General features: G+C 57.4%; 1 protein-coding gene across 3 annotated transcripts in view; it reads right to left on the bottom strand.

Annotated features, from left to right (window-relative positions):
• The window catches only part of AACS (acetoacetyl-CoA synthetase), an 80,788-nt gene that overhangs the window by 25,622 nt on the left and 34,273 nt on the right, over window positions 1-20,893 (bottom strand). Inside the window, exons 11-18 of one of the 3 annotated variants that reach the window (XM_059408195.1) lie at window positions 16,622-16,686; window positions 16,354-16,476; window positions 13,554-13,667; window positions 11,755-11,880; window positions 7,376-7,445; window positions 6,883-6,941; window positions 5,857-6,059; window positions 2,220-3,420 (exon numbers count right to left, since the gene is read on the bottom strand). In XM_059408195.1, coding sequence (XP_059264178.1) covers window positions 3,283-3,420; window positions 5,857-6,059; window positions 6,883-6,941; window positions 7,376-7,445; window positions 11,755-11,880; window positions 13,554-13,667; window positions 16,354-16,476; window positions 16,622-16,686 — 898 coding nt within the window. In that variant the 3' untranslated portion in view covers window positions 2,220-3,282. Of the gene's footprint in view, window positions 1-2,219; window positions 3,421-5,856; window positions 6,060-6,882; window positions 6,942-7,375; window positions 7,446-11,754; window positions 11,881-13,553; window positions 13,668-16,353; window positions 16,477-16,621; window positions 16,687-20,893 lie in introns of those variants that run through there. The other 2 variants (XM_059408194.1, XM_059408196.1) reach the window with 2 other exon arrangements.

Here is a 20,893-nt window from a genome sequence, read left to right on the forward strand (position 1 = left end):
ATGGTGGTGGTGGGTTAAAAGGTCAAGGAGACACCCTTCCTGAGCCTTGGTGGCCTCAGGCCATTTGCTAGGGGCTTGCTAGGGACTGGGGATCCCAATGAGAGAGCAGATCTGGGGTCCTCCGGGGCTGGGAATGAAGCGGGGGCCAGCAGGCACATGCCCGTAGCAAGAGGGGTCGTTCCGAAGCCAGTGCAGAGGAGCACGGCACAGGAGGTGTTGGGGGAGTGAGTGCTCTAAGGTCCCTAGGATTCTCTGCACAGGTGAGGAGGCGAGGGTGGGCAAGGTCCCTCCCCCACCCCTGAGAAAGTTCTTAGAGGTGGGAAGACAGACCAGGAGGAGGGAGCCCCCTGGCCAGGCAGCCCCTAGCCAGGCGGCACTGCAGGTCCCCGTGCTGCTGGCGAGGTCGGGGGCAGGTGTGCTGGGGAACCGGGAGGAGGCTGGGAAGGAGACCGGGGGGTACAACCTGCAGGCATCGCAAAGGGAAAGCCACTGATCAGCAGGTGCTTTCAGGGCAACGCCGGGGCCAAGGCACATCGTGGGAGAGCCAGCACCACGGGGTTCGATGGCAGTCGCTCAGACCATCTGTCTCTCATTAATGAAGCTGTCCAGCGCAGCGTATTAACACGGAAGTGTGGGCTTGGCCAGCCCCGGGGGGGGTCTTGCTGCAACTCAAAAGGCACAGCAGTTAAGTCTTAACAACACCTCTGGAACAGTCTGATGTGGGCTCCGAGCCCCCAGTGGGGTGGAGCCCGAGTCCCGGGAGGGAGGCTAGCAGCCAGGCCCACAGTAGGGGGACCAGCTGAGCCCAGGGTCAGTCAACAGCCAGGGGTCCCAACCACCCAGCGGCTCCAGCACAGAGCTCACAGCTTCTGACGGCGGCTCCCCCTCCCCCCCCCTCCTCCTCACCGGCAGGACCCCACGGTGTCTGCAAAGTGCAGGAGGCAGAGTTAGAGCCCCCAACACGCCCCGGGAAGAGGTGGGGTTCTGCGGCCAGGAGATTTAAGGCGGCATAGGTAAGTGAGTGTGCGAATCAACAGATGTGAAGATAGGGCAAGGGTCCCGGATTACGGGAGCGGGGCCGACCCGATCACAGAGGGCTTCTGTGTGCAAGCGGGAGGCCGGAGGCCCTGCAGCTCTGGGGGTGGAGGCCGGAGCCAGCAGCCACGGGGGAGGGCGCCTCCGGAAGATGGAAAAGGCAAGGGAGGCACTCTCCTCCGGGGCCTCTGGGAGGAGCACAGCCCGTGCACCTTGACTATAGCTCGGCGAGACCTGCGTCAGGCTTCCAGCCACCGTAATAAATTTGTGTTTTAAGCCACTGAGTTCATGGTAATTTGTTACAGCAACAAAAAACAAATATGAAAAAGGTGACAGGTCCTGTTTAAAAACGTTCAGATGTCCGGATGCCCTTGCCGCTGGGGATGGCCGTGTGGCCCACTTCTGGTCACTTAGGTACCAGCAGAGCCGCACAGGGTGGGGTTTCCAGAAGAGCCACTGTTTGGCTGATGACAAGGGGACAGATCAGAGAGGGGGGCCTTTCTCTCTTTCGTTCTTTCTATTTTTTAAAAAGAGTTATTTATTTGACACAAAGAGAGAGAGAGAGATCACAAGTAGGCAGAGAGGCAGGCAGAGAGAGAGGAGGAAGCAGGCTCCCCGCTGAGCAGAGAGCCCGATGCGGGGCTTGATCCCAGGACCCCGAGATCATGACCTGAGCTGAGGGGGGCCTTTCTGCCCCTCACCCAGACCACCTGTCACTTCCTCCAGCTTCCTGCCGGGAACGCAACGGGAGGTGAGAGGCGGGGCAGCTACAGACAGAGGACAGTGTAGTGCAACTACCACCCAGGCCCCGGACACACGCTTGCCTCCACCATCCGCCAGAAGGGAGAAAAAGCAGCCCTTCTTCCCGGGCAAAGCCTGGATTCTGCAACACTCTCCCAGGGACGCATGGCTCTTACAATGACATGGGTTGCTATCCGGGTACCCGGCTGCTTGGAACCATGAGGGAGCGCAGGACAAGGATGGGCCTCTCTCTGGGGAGCTGGCCTCTCAGTCACTGGGAACCGTTGCTAAATGCCCAGGGCCCGGGAATGCCCCACCCCTGTAGCCAAACATCCCCCCGGGGCACGGCCCCCACAACACAAGCACCTTCGGACGCGGATCCAGTCACCGGTCCAGAGGAAACTCCAGCACGCCGCACACGCACAGGTGTCTGCACAGATACGTATATACAGAGAGACGTTTATTGCATAAATTCCCCCTAGCGCCTTCCCCCTGTGTTTTTATAATCCAGAAGAAAAGGGATTCAAAACAGGTTTTCACTGTGCTGTTTTTAAAAATACAAAAACAAACATCAGGATTACAGGAACTCGTTAACGTGCTGAACTGAGAACACATACGAACCGCCCAGCGAATGAACCCGTGACTCGATTTACAGCTGCTGGGAACACCGCTTCCACGCGAGGTCCCGAGAGCCCCCGGGGGGAGGAGCAGCCAGGCTGTGTCCCCTGAGGCCAGGCAGCTGCGACTCGGGAGGACCCGTGCCCGCCACCCTGATGGCCTGCCGGCGCCCCGAGAGTGAGGCCACCCCACAGGGCGGACGTCCAGTTGTCTAACACCTACACACACCGGATAATAAACGTTACAATATTTTTAAACCACTCGAAGTCCATGAAATAAGGAAACCCCGTTGAAGCACAAAAGCCACGTGTGGTCCCGCGGGAGCCTCTGCTGGCCGGCGGTGCGATCGGGCGGGCACGACAGGTAGCTGCACCAGGACCTGCAGGAGCGCTGGGCCACTGTCACAGCGGACAGCCAGGCCCCAAGGGACGACGGCCAGAGCCAGGAGACCCACGTAAGAGGGAGACACAGATTTACACCTGAAGACATAAAGAGGACTACAGGCACGAGGCTAAAGGCAAGATGGCTCCTCAGAGGGGCGCCGCTGCCAGAGAGGGGAGCGTGGCCGTGGCCTTGACCATAGTTGTCAGCCACAACGGTCCACGCACAGGCCAACCCCGGCTCCTCGAGGCATGGTGCGTGCAAGAACACTTGTGCAAAGACACACACTCTCCAAGCCTCACCACACACACAACCAAATGCTCCTTTTTGGCCTCTGAAGGTCAGCACACAGTTCAGGAAGAGGTCGGGAAGCCACCAGACGCGACTGCGGCCCGGACACAACGCTTCCCCCAGCCCGCAGACACTTGCCTTCCCAAAGTAATGTCTCGACCCCACGAAAGTCAGAGCACAGACGCACGTGGCAGGTGCTGAACAAGCCGGGCCGACTCAGAAGTCCTGCAGCTCGGGGATGTCCCGGTACAAATCTAGGGCCTCGGGGTTCGAGAAGGCCCCTCGGTGCTCCACGTCTTTTCCAGCGATGATCTGCTTCACGGCCACTTCCACTTTCTTGCCATTGAGGGTGTACTGCACAGGGCAGAGGAAACAAGGAGGGAGCTGGGCCTCGAGCGGGAAAGAGCCCGGGGCCCTCGGGGCCGGGCAGTCCAGACCGCGGGCGGAACGATCCCCCCTGGAGCCCACCCCGCACTGTGCCCGCGGAGGGGGCCTTCCACCGCAGTGAGCACGTGGGCCACCGCGTCTGGGGACTGTGGGCTGATTCCCGAGGCCCCACTGGCCTCCTCGAGGGAGACGGGAGCCCCAGCGCCTCTCCCTGCAAGGGGGCTCACGGGGCTCACACACGGACAGCTCCAGCAAGGGCCTCGCTGTCAGACTGGCTCTTTTTCGTCAGCGCCACTGACTTCACTAGCCTTCTCTGCACCATAAAATCAGGCCATCACCAGCACGTCGGCAGTGGGCAGGCTTCCCACCACCTCGTCACAATCACATGGCCAGTGAGCTTTGTCCACAAGCCTCACCAAGCTCTCCCCAAATCTGTCCTCAGAACCATTCGTCAGGGTGGGATGGGGCAGTCAGGCTCCTTCCAAGTGTGCAAAGCTCCCCTAAAACCTGTGGCCCGCATGTGCCGCCTTCGCTCCCTGCGGGCCTCTGGTGGCAGTGCAGGTGTCCAGGGGCCAGAGGACTCAAGGACAGAGCCCTTTAGCAGAGCGGCAGTGACTGTTCTCTCCTCCACGGGCATGATTTTTTTTTTCAACCTGAGATGTAATTAAAATTCATTCATTTGAGAAATTCAGGCGACGTGTGAACTAATTAAGGACCTAAGCGCTAGCTTCCCAGGGACTGCCTGTCACTGGGGTGTCAGCCCCTCTCGGCCAGGAACGCGAGAGTCTCACATGCTGTATGGGCTTGGAAGCTTTACACAAAAGCCCCAAGAATGGCTCAGGGGAGCTAATAATTTATATCTTCCACTGGTTGACAAAAGAAAGAAGGCCGTGATTCAGACGCAATCCCACTACCGCTTCCCCCCTCCGTGAAGAGGGTGGCGGGAGGCAGAGGACCCCCCCCACCCCTGGGGCTATGGCTCGGGCCTCCCTGGGGCGCACACACCATGCTGCCTCCCGTCGGTATGGGACAGGCGTCTCAACTGTGAGTGGGGAAAAGATGTGACCAGTTGGGGCGGTCGTGCCTGCCTGGGGCCTGCCAGCCTCACAATGCCCCAAGTGCCCCCCAGTCTTCTTGGCCGGGTCACCCTCACCCCAGCACGTGACACACAGGGCCTACCCAATCCATCAGTTCAGATCAGGAGGCTCTGGAAACACAAGGGCCTCAAAAAATCTTAGGGAACCCTCAAAGTGACTTCCCAGCCCAACCAGACAGAAGAGACAGCGCCTGCGTAGGGTGGGAGCTGATAGCGACCTGAGAGCCACGCTGAGGACAGAAAGACGGGCCACCATTTCCTGTATCTCTCAAATAAACCGTGTCACTAACCTCATGACCACAGACAGTTGGGGAATAACCCTTCCCGTAACAAAGGACAGATGTCCCGTTTCAACAAAAGAAAGCCAAGGGGAAAATCAAACTCTCATATGCCAGAATGTTCCAGAAGCAGACAGAACTGGTTCCCCAAAGGAAAGCCTTAGGCCCTCATCAGAAGGCAGTAAGTGTCACAGACTCGAGAAGTACCATCCCCCCTGTGGGAGCCACCGTCCACAGAGTCGCCGGGAGTCACCAACCAAGAGAGACAGAGAGCCTAGTCCCAAGCTTGGGACCCTTCCTGTGCATAATCAATATTTAAAAGAAGCGTGTGTACAGAAGTCTGGGCCCTGCTCAGGACAGCATCAGAGCTGTGCTCCCGCAGGGGCCCGGTCATGCTCTGCCCCATCTCCCCGTCAGAGAACCACGATCCGCCGGCTTCTGTACAGCCTGGCTCGTCTGTGCACACACACGTGCATGTGCACACGGCAGCCTCCCCTCTCGGCTGCCGTCCGCGTGTCAGCAGCAGTCCCAGCTGAGGCTGAGATCCAGTCTGGGCGCCCCTCCTCCCCCACTCAGAACCTAAACAGAGTGGAAGGGGAGGCAGCTTTCTGGGGATGCGCCTCTAAATAGCTTCGACTCTTCTTTCCACGGGCGAAACTTAAAATTAAAAGGCAAGAGCAACGGCACCCCAGCGGCTCTTTAAAAAGTTAAAATTAATTTTCTCATTAATAATTTCAAGAACACAGCAGCACCACACTGGGGGAAAGCTGGCTGGATGCGCAGGACCGGGCCTGCCTGGCCTCCGAACACAGGTATTTTAGCAGAAGTTACTTTAAATGCAATTCAGGAAGGGTTAAAAAAAAAAAAAAGGAGAGAAAGAGAGAGATGTTGGGGGGGAAAGATGGGGTTGCCAGGCAACAGAGACAAACTATATATAAAGCAGAACAAGCTCCTAGATGAGTCCCCGCGTGCGCGGCTCTCGGGGAGATGCCGGCGCTCTGGTCCCACGGCCGGGGAGGCAGGACCTACCGGGATGCCCTTGGTCTCCAGGATGAGGCTGGGCACATGCCGTGCAGACAGGCCGACGCGGATGGCGTTACAGATGCTTTTCACCAGCTCGGGCCCGAACGAGTGGCCGGAAGCCATCTTCAGGAAGAGAAGCACCCTCTCCTCCCCATCCTTGTTGTACTGGGGGACGCAGAGGCTGTCTGCCACCTCCTCGAAGGCCTCCACTGGAGACACAGGGGAAGGGAACACGCGCTCACAGCGCCCGCCGCGGCCAGCCAGCAGGGAGGGGGAGGCCAGCCCCCCGGGCCTGATGGGCACGGCCGCCTCTCCCCCACCCTCCCGGGAAGAGACCCTCCAGGGGAGCACGCAGGAGAGCGCCCGTCTCCGGCGGGGAGTCAAGAGCTGTGGCTTGAACTGCAGTGGTCAACGTGTTTATAGGAAGCCAAACACAGGCCTCCCCGGCTCCACCATACGCCGATTTAAAGATAAATAGGAAGCAAGTGCCTGTGGTGGGGACCCCGCTTGCAAGGAGGGACAAAGGCTCAAGGCAGGGGGAGCAGGACTCCGGCCTGGCTCCGACAATCTTGGTGTGACATCAGTAGGACGCCACCTCCCAGGGAGGCTGACTTCGGGACCTGCGTGGAGCACTTTGAAGGCCCACGGTTGACTCTACTGTGCGGCTGCGAGGCCCACCGTCTTTATATGGCGTCCTGAATGGCGCTGTGGGACCTCCAGCAATCCCAACCTCTCTGTGCTTCTCCTTCCCCCATACAGAGAGGACATAATTAAGCAAGCCAAGGTTGCTCACTGTGAAGATAAAATGTAACGGAACAGGAATGGGCCTCTGAGGCTTTGCAGCCATGAGCAGTGTGGACAAGGTATGTTCTGGAAAGAAGGACACGTTCACAAATGTCCATTCTCACCACTGAGGCAAACAGACTGGAGTTAGCGCCAAAAGGCAGGCTGTCTAGAAAGAGGGCTCTGGGGCACACCCTCCTTCCTTCCTGGATGACCCGAGAATAATTCAGGAGAAAGTGAAACACTTACCAATGTTATAGATTTCCGAGCTGCCAAATCGCACTCCGTTGGGGTTGAGTGTGCCGTCGCTGGGAAGAGACAAGGTCATGAACACACAGCCGTTCCTGAGTGAGGCACGTCACCCGGGGACGGTGGGGAGGCATCACCCCCTTTCCACACGGCAACACCGGGCCCCGTCATGAAGGCTCCCTCCCCTTGCTCCTTATCCCTTCGGGTCCCCCTCTCTCTAAACTCCAAGCCAGACAACGAGGGAGTCCCCTTTGTGTGGAAACACTGTCACCTCCCTGTCCCTTCCCACCTGTACAGGTGTTCTGGAAGGGCTGTGGCTACGGAGGACGGACACACCTTTGCCACAGACCCGCTACCCCATGCTGGGGCCCAGGAATGTGGATCAGGCCCAGACCCGGCCCTCAGGGAGCCAACACGGAACGCCCCCTGTCCCTGCTTGGATGCTCTGGCAAAGGGGGCTCCTGGGAAGAGAAGCCGTCTGAAGACCCCTCACCTCCGGCCCAGCATGCTGATGCCCCCCGTCTTGGGGTTGATTCTGCAGAAGTCACCGTGCACCCAGACACCTGCAGGGAAGCAGAGGGGCTCAGTCACCCCAAGGAGAAGGGGTCCTGCCTGGACAGACGCCCACGGCAGGCATGACAGCAACAGGAGGTTCATCAAACAGGTACGGAACGGGGCTGGGGCCCGGGGTAAAAGTGGATTAGCCCATCCCCGCCCCCAGGAGCACAGCATCTAGCAGGGGCCACTGGGCGCCCAGTTCTGACACGCACCAGCATGCAAGAGAACGTCACTCCTTTGGGCACCCACAAGGGCCTCAGGAATTCACAGGGTGGGGACCAGCCCTGGCAGTGAGGGTGCGAGGGGGGCGGGGGACTGTCAGTGGGAGCTTTGGGAGCAGGCCTGACTGAAGCCACTTTAGGAAGTCAGGGTGGTCTGGGAGAGCTGAGGGGGCAGGTCTGGAGGGGCTGGGCCCACCCCTGGAACGGGACAGAAGCACCACGACCAGAGGCAGGCTCCTAACGGAAACCCAAGGTAAGGCACGAGCCATGTGCACAGAGCTACCTAGCTGGTAAACCGCGGGCGACAAGGAAGGCAGAGGAACGGGGTGGAGGGGCAGGGATCAGAGGTGACTGATCACCTGTGCCAACCCCATGTGGCCCGGCGGACAGTCGAGGCCTGGGCTGGTGGCATTCCCGGGGAGGCCCTCGTCCGGACACAGCAGAGCTAATAGCCTGAGCCTCAGCCACATCCTCCAGGAGCAGGAAAGAGAAGTCATGCCTCAGCGGAATTGTCAAGGGAGAAATTAAAGCGGCCAGAAGCTTCCTCCTGCGGCCAAAGGCAGTGACCCTTGACCAGCCGCACAATCGGAGGCCAAACGGGTGTGAACGACCAGGAGCACATCCCGCCAGCTCTGCGGCCACCCGGAAGTCACTTCCCCAGGGGCAGCCTGGCCTCCTGAAATGGGGCCCGGTCCCTGCGGCCCAGAAAGGGAAAATATCAAATAAAACCAGCTTCGGGGCCTTCACAGAGAGGACCTCCTCCCCCGCAATGCTGGAGACGCTTCCCGCCTGGAGGCGTGAACCCCATCCGCCTGCACCTGTCCGGGAGGTGCCACCGTGACGAGACATTGCGCTTATTCCCTGGCTCGTTCACAGTCATGACCAGACCGCACGAGCAGCGACGGAGGCTCCCGCCCAGGTGCAGACCCAGCTGAAGGCCAGGATGTCTGTCCGTCTGCAGGGAGTGTGGTCCCTGGGAGGCAGTTAGTGAATGGAAGGACTCCCGGGCTCCTTTTTTCTGATACAAAAGAGAACTGTAGGCCTCCGGGTCCCTCTCCCTCCTCCCCTAGCTGAAGAGAGAAACCCCTTCCTCCTGACAGGACTCGTGAAAGACTCGGGTACACAAACAGGAAAAGATCATTCCCAGGACTGCGAGTGATACGCCAGGTTTCTGCAGAAGCACATCGACAGCTGCTCCAAACGCCGTCCCAGGGGACAGGGCTGCGGACGCAGCCGCAGGGCCGCCCCCTCCACGGGTCCTTTCTCATCTGGGGACCGGGCGCCCGACCGACACAGAGTCTGGGCCGTGCAGAGCCGGCTTTCCCAGGAGTTTGATCATGAATGCGAGACCCCGGAAACGAAGACAAAACGCAAGACGCAAAGGCACCCTGAAGGAATTGTCATTTGTGAAAATAAAATGCAGCACTGCCGCCTCGTACAACGTGAAGTCGGGAGGAAGGATTCTCATGGGGCTGGTGGCTCTGCTGCCAGGTTGTCACGGCGCAGGAATGCAGGCTTCCCTGCCGGTTCCCGCGCCCGGGGCCAGCAGAGCACTGGCTCCTTCCACCCTGTTTCAGCGACCGCACGCAGCACAAAGGGAGAGACCCAGCCTTGCTCTTGCTTTCCTCCTGCAGGAAATCTAGGTAAGCATGTGTCTTTGTATAGAGAGAACAACAGCACAGCTGTCCACGTCTGCAAAGACACCATCGTGAATAAACTGCACACCCACGCACACACTTCTCTTACGGGAGGACCGAGGGCTCCATGAGTTATGACTCGGAGTCTCCTTCCGCTTTGAGCTCTTCTGCTGATGCGGGCTGAGGGAACCTCTGGCTGTCTCCATGTCCAAGTTCAAAGTCCCAACAGTTGATGGGTGTGCTTGGCTCCCGAGTGGAAATGTGGCCCCTACACTCACCCATACCCATTTTATTTCCCTTTTTGTCTTGGCTGCCAGGAAACTCGGAGCTGAAATCACTGCTTTGTAGAATCAGAAGAGTCTAAGTCTTTCTTCAGTCCACTTTTAAAGTCTCTTTAAATTTTTACTAGGTTTTTAAAAATGATAAGATATAAAGAAAAGCAAAACAGCTCATAATTCGCCCACACAGATAACCCTTTGTCGTGGATTTATTCACACACTTGCACACACATATTTCCTTTTAAAAGTTTACACAAAGAGATACTGTTCCCTCTGCGTTGAACTTCTTCTTTTCGCTTACTAATGTCTCGGATATCACCGCCTGCTTACGTTTTCACCTGGCCTAACTATGTCTGTGAGTTTGCTTGCTGCTCCAGGAACGACAACCTTGGCCTCCAGCTGTTTCCCTCAACACTAATTCCAATACAGTGTCAGAATCTCCCAGGACAACATGTACAGTCAGGTTCCACCTGTGTTCCTCCGGTCCACGACCAAGGGCTTCAGAGTTCATTATCTTACCTGCCTTCTTCTTCCCGCACTGGTTCACACATCTCCCACCTACTCCCAGAAAGTATCTGAGAAACTACTTATAAACCCGATTACATAATGAGATTCTTTCAAGAGAATCAGAAACCCTGCCCTGGGGGTAAGAGGAGTGCTGCAAACAAGCAATGATTTCTGCTCCGAGCTTCCTGGCAGCCAAGGCAAAAATGGAAATGGCAATGAAACAGGTCACAATACTCGTTTTCTCCAAGAGGGAAGTTCAGAAAAAGAAGGAAGGAATGGAGGGAGGGAGGGGGAGGAAAGGCTCTGAAATCAATCCTGAGACACATTTATCCCCTCGACTGTATATACGGTAAGTTATAGGAAACACAGCTTCCAAAGACCAGTGAGCCGTACTGCAGGAGACAGAGATGGATTTTTAAGACAGATTCTCCCACTGAGGTTCTTTCTACTCCTTTTGGCCTCTCTTCCTACGACAGGAGGTCCTGCCTTCTCCTTCAGGGTCACCTGAGGAACATGTCTCTCTACATTAGCTCCCTCTATGCTGCCTCACTCCGTCTGGACAGCCGCATGCCGGAGGGATCCAAGGCGGGGCTCACGCGTGGCAGGTACCCAGGAGGCTATGCCACATCTGGGGCGCTCCTCCGACGCCCGCGTGGGGTTGCGATGCCAGATACAGTGGTTTTCACATGGAATGTGTAAACACGCAAGGCCAGGGGGAGAGACGGGAGGGGTCCACGGCGAGTTCTGCTCCTGCCGGCCACCTGCCCTTCTCTGATCCTCCATGAACCGTTACCGCAAAACCAAATGATCTTTCTGGAGACGGAAGCAAGCACGCACTTGGAGAACACCGCTCTGGGACAGAGGGCTTACTAAACTGTGAATCAGACAGCTGTGATAACTCGAGGTTGCTTATGAACGAAGGACAGACGGAGACGGGAGTCAGAGCTTGAAATAAAACACTTCCCTGCTCCGGGGCAAGGCGCCACTCGGAAGATGAAACGCGAGGGTGTCGGTCTGTGTGAGAGTGACAAGCGAGCTGCGGAGCATCCCACCCCCAACGTGCTCCTCCTCCAAGACCTCCATGAGGACTGGGTGAGGGTGCGTGCCCAGCGGAGAGGAGGAGGCCCAAGCCAGATTCCTCCTGAACACGCCGCTTCCATCTGAACCGGCGGTCCTGGGTAAGCGTGCAGCCCACAGCCCTCCCACAGGCAAACCGGGGCTCGTACTGGGGCTCGTGCCGGCCCCCGGCAGCCGCACCTGCAGCCCAGGGGCTCTGCACACAGAGGCCAGCTAAGCAGAAAGCAACCCCACCAGGGCTCAGCCTGTTCAGCATCTGACTCTTGGTTTCTGCTCAGGTCCTCTGCACTCAGCAAGGGTCTGCTTGAGAGTCTCTCCCCTCCTCCCTCTGCCCCTCCCTACCCCCTGCTCACGTGCTCCCTTTCTCTCTCAAATCAACAAACCACAAGGAAATATAAGCTAACCAGACGCCAGTTTCACATGATGGCTCCAAGCAGAAGGGACAAGATCCTGATCCCCATGCATCCCCGCCCCCTGGTGGAAGGAGCCATGAGCAGTGGGGGTGGGGGTGGGGTGCGGGCAGAACCAGACCCGAAGGCCCAGCCCAGAGGGAGTGTGGGCGGCTCCCTCCACATCCCCCACCCCCGGACCTACCTGGGAATCTGGAGAAATAGGCCTTCCTGTACTTGGTCCCGTTCTCGTCGTTCCAGAAGTGCGTGGGCTGGCAGGGGATCGGCTTGGTGCACACCAGCTCGCCGCTCTCCCCCCACACTGCCTGTCCTGCTCCGGGAAGGAGAGACTAACCTGAGCACACGCAACAGCACGTACCCTGGTGCACACGCTCCCCATCCCCTACACCATGTACTTGGGACCGACCCCAGCGACCTTCCCTCTGGACCCACGCCCCCCCAAACCTCTCTTCTAAAGGGTACTGATTTTCCCCACACGTGTATTAATACGTTCACGCCATCAAGACACGGCTCCGAACAGCCAAGTCATCCCGCGTGTCTCCAAACTGCGCCCACGGCCTCATGCTGTGTGCGCCCCGTACCCCGCTCGGCTCTCCCAGTGTGGGCTTGGGTGCCTCGCTCATCCACTATACGCCGCGCCAGCCCACTCGTTTTCACTGCTTGTAACTGTCCACGTGCGATCGCGCCATGATCGCGGCCATTTATTCCTCTGGAGGACGAGCTCTGTATGTTCCCGACTCTGTTCCCTACTGCGAACACACAGCGACAAACCCACTCGCATGCCTCTCCTCGCTCGTATGCGCCAGTGCTTCTCCCAGGAGTAGAATTCCTGCACCACGCGGTCCCTACCTCTCTTCATTACTCCCAATCTGCAGGCTAACTGAGTCGCTCCGAGTCCCACCTGCTCCCACAGGGCGCCCGGTCTCCGGCCCCGGGCACAGCAGAGGCTGTGGAGGCCGAGGAGAGGGCAGCACAGCAACCCTCCCAGGGAGCGGGTCCCTTTACCCAGCACCTTCCACACTGTGGCAGCGCAGGACTGGCACTGAGAAGTCACCATTCCACGTGCGCCCACGGGGGCTCCTGGGGTTCCCCATTTCCTCCCCCGTCACCTAGCTCCTCCCATCCCACCGAACCCCCCAGAGAGACGACGGACAGACAGCTGGGAGCTGCAGAGATGGGCCGTCAGTTTCTCTCTGCCAGGAGCACCTCCCCCAACCAGGCCACAGAATGCAGCAGTGACCAGGACCCAAAGAAATGGTTCAGACGATGGGGAAGAAAATAGACATATTTTCCAGGAAAAGTCCTCTTCTGAAAGTAAGAATCGATTTTCAGAAAGGTCTCTGGCCGTATTTCCCATGAACTGGAGACGGAGAAATCCTTCCTGTGCTCTCCAGGCTTCCAGCCCCTAACCTGACGGGGCCACCACGGCTGATGTCTCTCCCTCTTCTGCACCCAGACTCCCCATGCACTCTGTCAGGCTAAAATAATGGTGGCTGCAGGGCGAATTTACACAGTGCACACACCACACGCCAGGCTAGGCCCTCTTTGATGCTAGAGACACAAACAGGCTTTGCTCATTTATCAACGGCCACCAACAGGCTATAGAGCAAAAGCTCATCCTGACACCGTCAGAGGCCAACACCCCGGCTCCCTCACTGGGTCCGTGTCAAGGTCAGGGGGTCACAGGAGCAGGGCAGCGGGGCTGCCTGAGCAGCATCTCCGGGCTTTGGATGCTGGGGGAGCAACAGCCCTCCTGCCGCTCCTGAACACACTGCTGTGCTCCAGCCCGACACTGACTTCTCAGGCAGGAAGGCCGAAGGGGACGGGGGACAAGGAGCCCAGTGGGCTAGAAGGACCAGCTAGAAGGACCCCAGTCTGCACGTGAGCTGGGCCACCCCTCTCGGGGAGGTTACACATCCGAGAGCTCCCGAGCTACCGGCCACGCCCAGAAACAGAAAGAAAGGCAGTGAGCGAAGCCATCACCTTCCTCGTTCCAGGCTTCCACGGCCATGCCCAGGTTCCGGGCCTGAATCTCCCCTCTGTAGACAGGAACAGAAAAATTCTGGCCCATGAAGCAGGAGATGATGTCGGTGCCCCCTGCAAACAAAGGGAAAGGAGAGGCAGAATTCAGAAGACTGAGATGAACAGCTTTGTTTTTGACTGGTGAACACCCAGGGAGGAAGACCCCAGAGGTATCTCTAGTCTTTCTCCCGTAGATACAGATGCACGGATGGTTAGCGCTTCTTTGCAGGGAGAAATGAGCGAGGTGATTTAGAAATTTCAGCAAAACGCCTGTGTCCGGATGATTTATGTTTTGACCAAGTCTTCCTGCTGGACGACAGACAAAATGAATGACCTCTCATGGTCACAGTGAAATTCGAGACTTGGGCTCACGGGACATGAAGGCTTCACCCATGAGCCCAACCTCACCAGCACCACGTGGGCAGATGCGTCACATACGGAGGCCCTCTGCGGAGGCCGGAGGAGCCGCACCCCAGGGGTCCGTGCAGGCTGGGTCTCACAGAAGACAGAACGCATCGGGCAGGAAGCACGCTGGGGTGCCAGGAAGGCCTGGGATGCTCTTGGGTGACCTTGGGACGCCTGCGGCGCCAGCCCGGGCTGAGGGGCTGAAACACGCCGAGGTCCAAGAGCACTAGATCAGCCAGCAGGCCACCTCCCAAAGCTTCTGCACCGCAGCGCTCTGGGCAGGTAATGTCCTCCGGGAGGCCGAGGAGTGGATGTGAGCCTCCCTGCCACCTGGCTGGAGACCCTCCCCACACACGATCATCTAACACATGTCGGGCACCGCATACACCCGCCTCCTGCCTTTCCCCCAGAGCATCCCGAAGAGTGTTTTGTGTCAGGAAAGGAGAGCTGTTATGTTCCAAGACTTCATGGCATTCACAGAGTGACACACAGGCGGCAAACATTTATACATGTCACCTGTCACGAGGAGAGTGACCCCGCTAGATAAGTGGCCCGAGCCACCCACTCGGGCAGCAGTTGCTAGGACAGGCCCCTGGAGTCACACTGTACAATCCGTCCCTTTTAAGGCAGGCAAACTGAGGCCCAGAGGGAGAAGGGATGTCACGAGGCCACTTGCAGATGCTGGCCGGACCCTTGCCTGCCCTGCTCGCCTCAACAGCTCAAGTCCCCCAGCCTCAGGCCATGGGTCCCGCAGGAAAGCAGAGGCCTGTCGGGGCAGCTTCGGGCTTCAAGCAAATCACACGGTAGCTTTTAAAGACATGTTCTCAGGGGCACCTGGGTGGCTCAGTTGTTGAGCCTCTGCCTTTGGCTCAGGTCATGATCCCAGGGTCCTGGGATCGAGCCCCGCATCGGGCTCCCTGCTCAGGAGGAAGCCTGCTTCTCCCTCTCCCACTCCCCCTGCTTGTGTTCCCTCTCTCGCTATAACTCTATCTATGACTCTCTGTATCAAATGAATAAATAAAATTTTTTAAAACAAATAAATAAAGATATGCTTTCAGAAATATAAATTAAATTCCTCTCAAGATTTTGATGAGCTAAGATAAAATTAACCACAAGTCACGCTGTTAAGGGGGAAATACGGACCAGCGTGAATCCTAAGTTAAATGAGTCTCAGCCCATCCAGACACACTCTCCCACCTCCATACGGACACCCGAGGGGAAACGAACACAGGCTTCTGTGGGGGAAGGAGGAAACCACTCGGGGTGGACACCACTCTGCTTCTTTTTTGGATTCTGAAGATTCTGCAACATGCACAAGTTGTCTTCATACAACTTCACGTTAGGAAAAAGTGAAGAGAAAAAAAAAGTCACTTGAAATCCCAACACCCATGCGCACGCGCGCGCGCACACACACACACACACGGGTGTACACACCCCACCACATATTCCTTCTGTCGATCTACAAAAATGACCACACATATCTCTGCAATCTGCTTCTCTCACTCAATGTATCACAACCCTCTTTCGGTATCCATGAAGACGTTTCCATCTACATAAGAATATTCACCATAGCCCTCCTAACAGCTGCAAAAATCCAGGACGCACCACACATTATTCAATGAATTCCCTTCTACCCAGCCCATAGGTAACTTCTGGCTTTTAACGAGCATAAACAACGTTGCAACAATTGTTCTCGTACCTGGCCAATCCTTATTACTTACAGATTCTGTATTTGCAAATGCTCCTGCTCACTGACACTGATGACCTCAGAAGCAACACTCAGGGTGCTCTCAAGGTCATCGGAGAACACGAGCCAAGTGGTGGAAATCTCGAGACGCCCCACATGCACGTCCGCAGCCACAGGGCCACAAGGCAGTGCCCTGCTCTGGCTTCGGCTCTTGCAACAGAGAAGACCAGGAGAGAGCACGGGCGGGGGAAGGGGGTGCAAGGGGCTCTGGCTCAGGACCCAGCTGCACTGCACCCGTTGGGGGGCTGCTCCGACAAGTCTGTTAACATTCCTAAACCTCGTTTTCTCTTCCATAAGATAAAGACAACAGAATCTACCAGAAAAGGGTTGTTTCCAGAATATAAGATCATAATTGATGCAAGATACGTGTGTGTGTGTGTGTCCCTTCCCCAATGGTTCCGTAGTCACTAACTCAGCAACTTCCTAGAACTTAACTATCATGAACAAGAAGAACCAAACGTGCACAGATGTGCGCCCTGCTGTTTACCCGGGACAAATTCAAGGCAGCGGACCTGTCGGGTCCAAGGCCGTGCACGCTCATGGGGGGCCAGCCTGGTCGTGCCCCACCTCCCCTGCTACCTCCCGGACCCCCCACGGCGCATGCCCTACCAGAGATGGAGCCCAGGAGGACGCTGCTCTTAATGCACTTGTAGACGTAGTCATAGCTCTCGGCCTTCAGAGGGGAGCCAGTGGACAGGATCGTGTGAAGCGTCTGGAGACTGTGGGTTTCCACTAGGGGGAAGAACCACAGAGAGATTAAAACGAGACCCGACACCCCTGTTCTGGCTCGCGTGCCGGAAACAGGTAAGAGGGCAGCTCTGGGCTCCTTGGCTGGCAGGGCTGGGAGGAGGCCAGGCGTCCTGAGGGGCACACTGACCTGGCTTCAGCTGTTTCTCTTCAAGGACGGCCAGCCACTTGGCACCCGTTCCGAGGACGGTGATGCTAAGGGCACAGGAGAGAAAGAGAACAGAAACTCTCAAGGCTCTTGCACATTCCATACTCCAGAGCTTTTTAAAATTAGTGACTTGCTTCTGGCAAGTTTGCAAAATCCAAGACACATATTTTTCTGGGCTGAAGTAATACCTAGTGTTCAGTAAACACCTGTGTTGACTGCAGGTTCAGCAGGGACAGGCCGGCGCACTGACTCCCAACACGCTTGGAGCCCGGCCCCCTGAGCACATGGCTCCGTGTGACAGACAGCGACTCGTCCACCAGCCCACACTCCTCCCAACTGCAGGGTGTTTGCCCTTTGGGGACCAAAGGAGGCCAGAAAACCAAGACCCCTCAAGTCCCAGTCCCACATGAGCCCCTTCCGCCGAGGTGCAGAGGGCGGTGGGACCTTCTGTGGGAGCAGGGCCCGTGCTGGGCGTTCGGGACCCACCCCCGGTTCTTAAGTGACTTAAATGACTTCTTAAATGATGCAGCTCCTCTCGTTCCGAATGTTCAGAGTCTACGGTCCTTTGCTCCAGGTCCGCACTCAGAGAACAATGCGACGTGGAGAAGTCGCTGCGTTTCCAGGGGCAAGCGCTCCTGATGGCTCCAGCAGCCAGGCGGCCCTGGACCAACAGACCAGCTCCATAACTAAATGGTGCCCTCCCTCTCAGGCCCAAAGGAGGCTGCAAACATCAAAGCCCCTTGGCATCCCTCTGGGCAGCCAAAACCTTATGCCCCCACCCCTGGGTGGGAGACAGCCACATGCTGTCCGGCACCAGGGCAGCTGGGCTGGGAGGAGCCCCCGAGCCTGCGGTCCTTCGTTCCTCCCGGCCCCGCTCTTCACCACCAGCACCTGGCCGCCAGGAAGCCCCGAACCTAGACCTCAGGCACCTCCCGGGTTGCTGTGCCCTAGAGGTGGCTGCTTCAGGAGGGGAGGCTGTGGGGGGCCGTGTATACAACCCTCCCACGTCCCCCGTGGTTACTGCATTAACTCGGGCAGGATGATTCCCAAACTCAAGACCACCTCTGAGCACTACGGTGTCACCCTTCAGGAATGGCTACATTTTCACAGAAGACCAGGCATGCCTGCAGCCTCTGATGGCGGAGCAATGGCCAGCCGCGGCGCCAGGATCTCCGACCCCAGCCACACCAAAGCAACATGCCCCTTGTGCTCATCCCCTTGACCCCCACCACCACCGCAACCAACGGCTCTCTGTGGTTCTTCCCATATCCCTGTGAACCCTGACCTTGGCAATGCACGGAGACTCCAACCAGGTACTAGACCTGCGTCACAGGCCAGCACGTCTCAAGAACTGGAAAGTCGGGGGACCTGGGTGGCTCAGTGGGTTAAAGCCTCTGCCTTCAGCTCAGGTCATGATCCCAGGGTCCTGGAATCGAGCCCCGCATCAGGCTCTCTGCTCAGTGGGGAGTCTGCTTCCTCCTCTCTCTCTGCCTACTTGTGATCTCTCTCTCTCTCTCTATCTCTGTCAAAAAAAAAAAAAAAAAAGAACGGGAAGGTCTCCCCACCCGACTCCAGGGCTTGCAGGAGCCGCGTAAAACCACACTGAGCCCGCAAAGCACGGGAGCTTGGTGTGGGTGCTCAGCGCTGTGTATTTTTAGGGATAACGGCTGGGGATCTGCACAAAGCACCAGGCAGCTTCCCAGCTGGACAGGAACCGCCCGTCATGCCCCACAGGCGGCTCATAGACAGCCCCTCCGAGGCCGCCCACCCGGTGCCTGGGTAACTCCATCTGCCTAAGACCCACCAGCCTCCCACCGCCCTCGTCCCCCGCCCCCCACAATGCATTCTCCACTCAGGAGCAAGACTTTGCCTTCACATACACGAACCCGGGCTGTGTTGCTCCAAACGTTTCAGGGGTGTCGCGTTTCGTGCAGAAAAGCCCCCACCGTCCAAGTCGGCCCGAGGGTCCCCGAGGGACCAGCCTCCACCCCCAGCCCCCAGCCAGCCCCACATCCACTCTTCACTTTCACAGCACAGGGGTCTCCTTCCCTCGCACACCTATCCCAGCCCCAACTTAGGGCCCGGGCACTCACCATCCCTCTGCCTAGAGTGTGTTTTGCGTCCCCTCCCCAGGCCTGAGGTTTAGGCCCCCGAGCCCTTAGCCTCGGGAGGAATCCCGGACCTCAGGGCACCAACAGCACTTCTTTCTCTCTCCTCCTTCCCCCATTCACGTGCAGCCCCACAAGGGCAGGGACAAGTCACCTCCATCACTGCACTGCTGTGCACGCCTCAGAGCCCGGCAGGGCACGTGGCGTGGAGCAGACAGGGTGTGGACGTGACCATGGCGGACAGCTGTCCAGCAAGTCCACTCTGCCATGTGAGCCGGCCAGTGTGCCCCCGGGGCCTCTCCCACCCAGAGACAGGTGACACGGGGGAACTCAGATGGCTGGCCTGGGTACAAGCAAAGCCTGGACAAAAGACCCCAGAGCTCTGGCCCCAACTCTAACCCAAATGTTCCCCAAGCCAGACTCCCGGAGCCCAGAAGAACACCCCAAACGACAAAGAAAATTCGTCTTTTAAAAGAACCTCATTGGGGCACCTGGGTAGCTCAGTCAGTTGGGTGTCTGCCTTCAGGTCAGGCCATGATCCCAGGGTCTTGGGACGGAGCCCCCCATTGGGCTCCCAGCTCAGTGAGGAGTCTGCTTCCTCCTCCCCACTCGTGTCCTCTCTCGTGGTTTCTCTCTCTCCCAAATAAATAAATAAAATCTTTTAAAAAGAAATAAAAGAACTTTGCGTCTACAAAATAAATATTCTGTTATCAGACATGTTAGTAAGTCTCTGGGCCAACACATTAAAGTCATCCAAGATTTCAATCGTACATTAGCCCGGGTTATTTAAAAAACCCAGGAGCCCTGAAATGGCCCACAAGGACCCTGCTGTCCAGCTTGGGAGAGCCACTCCTCCTGCCACCGACACGTAGGATTTTATGTGACCTTATGTAACTTGGTTTTAATTTTCAGTGGGGGGGCACACACAAGTGAAGGTCAGATGAAGGTCTCCCCCCACACCTGACCTGCTCCCCTCCATGGCCATTGGCAGTCAGAGCAGGGGTTCAAGGCCCACAGTCCTCCCAAGCACCCCACCCCCGGCTCCCACCCGAATGCAGACCTGCACCAACCTCCAGGAACGGAGCAGGGACGCTCCCGGCCAGGTCCAGAGGGGCCCTCCGATGGCCAAGGCCACGTTTCTGGCAGCATCTGGGGCACGAGCCAGCAGGGCTGCTGGAAGGCAGATGCCTAGGACATGCCTACTACATCGGCCCAGATCACACACCTGTGACTGCTCAGACACACACATACACGCTCACTCACACACACTCGTGCACCCATCGCCACATGCACCCACAACCACACCTTGTTCACACGTATTCACAAACACACTTTGATGTACTCGCACACACCTCTGCACACACTCACCCACACAGGCAGACACATATACTCTTGCCCACACATGCACATACTCTGCACACCTGTGTCACATGCAAACACATACACAAATGTATGCGTGCACGCACACACACACACTCACACACACACACCCCAGAAGGCGTCCCCACCTGGAGCCCAGCTCCCGGGTATTAAGGGTAAAGCTCTTAAAGTCATCTAAGTTCCCAGGGATTCGATTAACCTTTTGCTGGAAACAGTCTCATTAGGAAATAACCTTCCTTGCCAATATTATGAGCCAAATGTCAGAATTTAAATATTACCCAGGCCGCGCAAAGTTATATTTGAAATATTAATGACCATGAATTTAAAAACATTAGTGGCTCCTTCTGTCTCCCCACCGTGAACAGACTCAAACTGAGAGTGAGGCGCGTGTTTCAGAGCACCGGGGCGTCCAGGCTCCCAGAGCTCTGCGGCTTCTGTGCTGGTGCTCCCGGAGCCACGATCATTAGGCCAATGGTGACCACGGGCCACCAGGGGGCAGATGCTTCCACTGGTTCTGATGAATTCGTCCACAGAGAGAGCATTCCCAGAATGGTCCCGACACTGTCCCCAGTGATGACGAGGAGAGGAACCGGCAGAGAGAGGGAGGCCCAGCCTCTTTCCCCACGCCTGCCCCTGCTCCCCAGGATCCCAGCTTGTCACCGACCGAGAAACTAGCCATCAGCAGGATGGCCGGGAGGCACAGAGGCCCTCCTGCAGCAACTATAGAAGCATTTTGGAGCAACCTTGTGCCGGGTCCAAGGAGATT

This window comes from Mustela nigripes, chromosome 8, assembly GCF_022355385.1.
Source record: "Mustela nigripes isolate SB6536 chromosome 8, MUSNIG.SB6536, whole genome shotgun sequence".
Taxonomy (NCBI): domain Eukaryota; kingdom Metazoa; phylum Chordata; class Mammalia; order Carnivora; family Mustelidae; genus Mustela; species Mustela nigripes.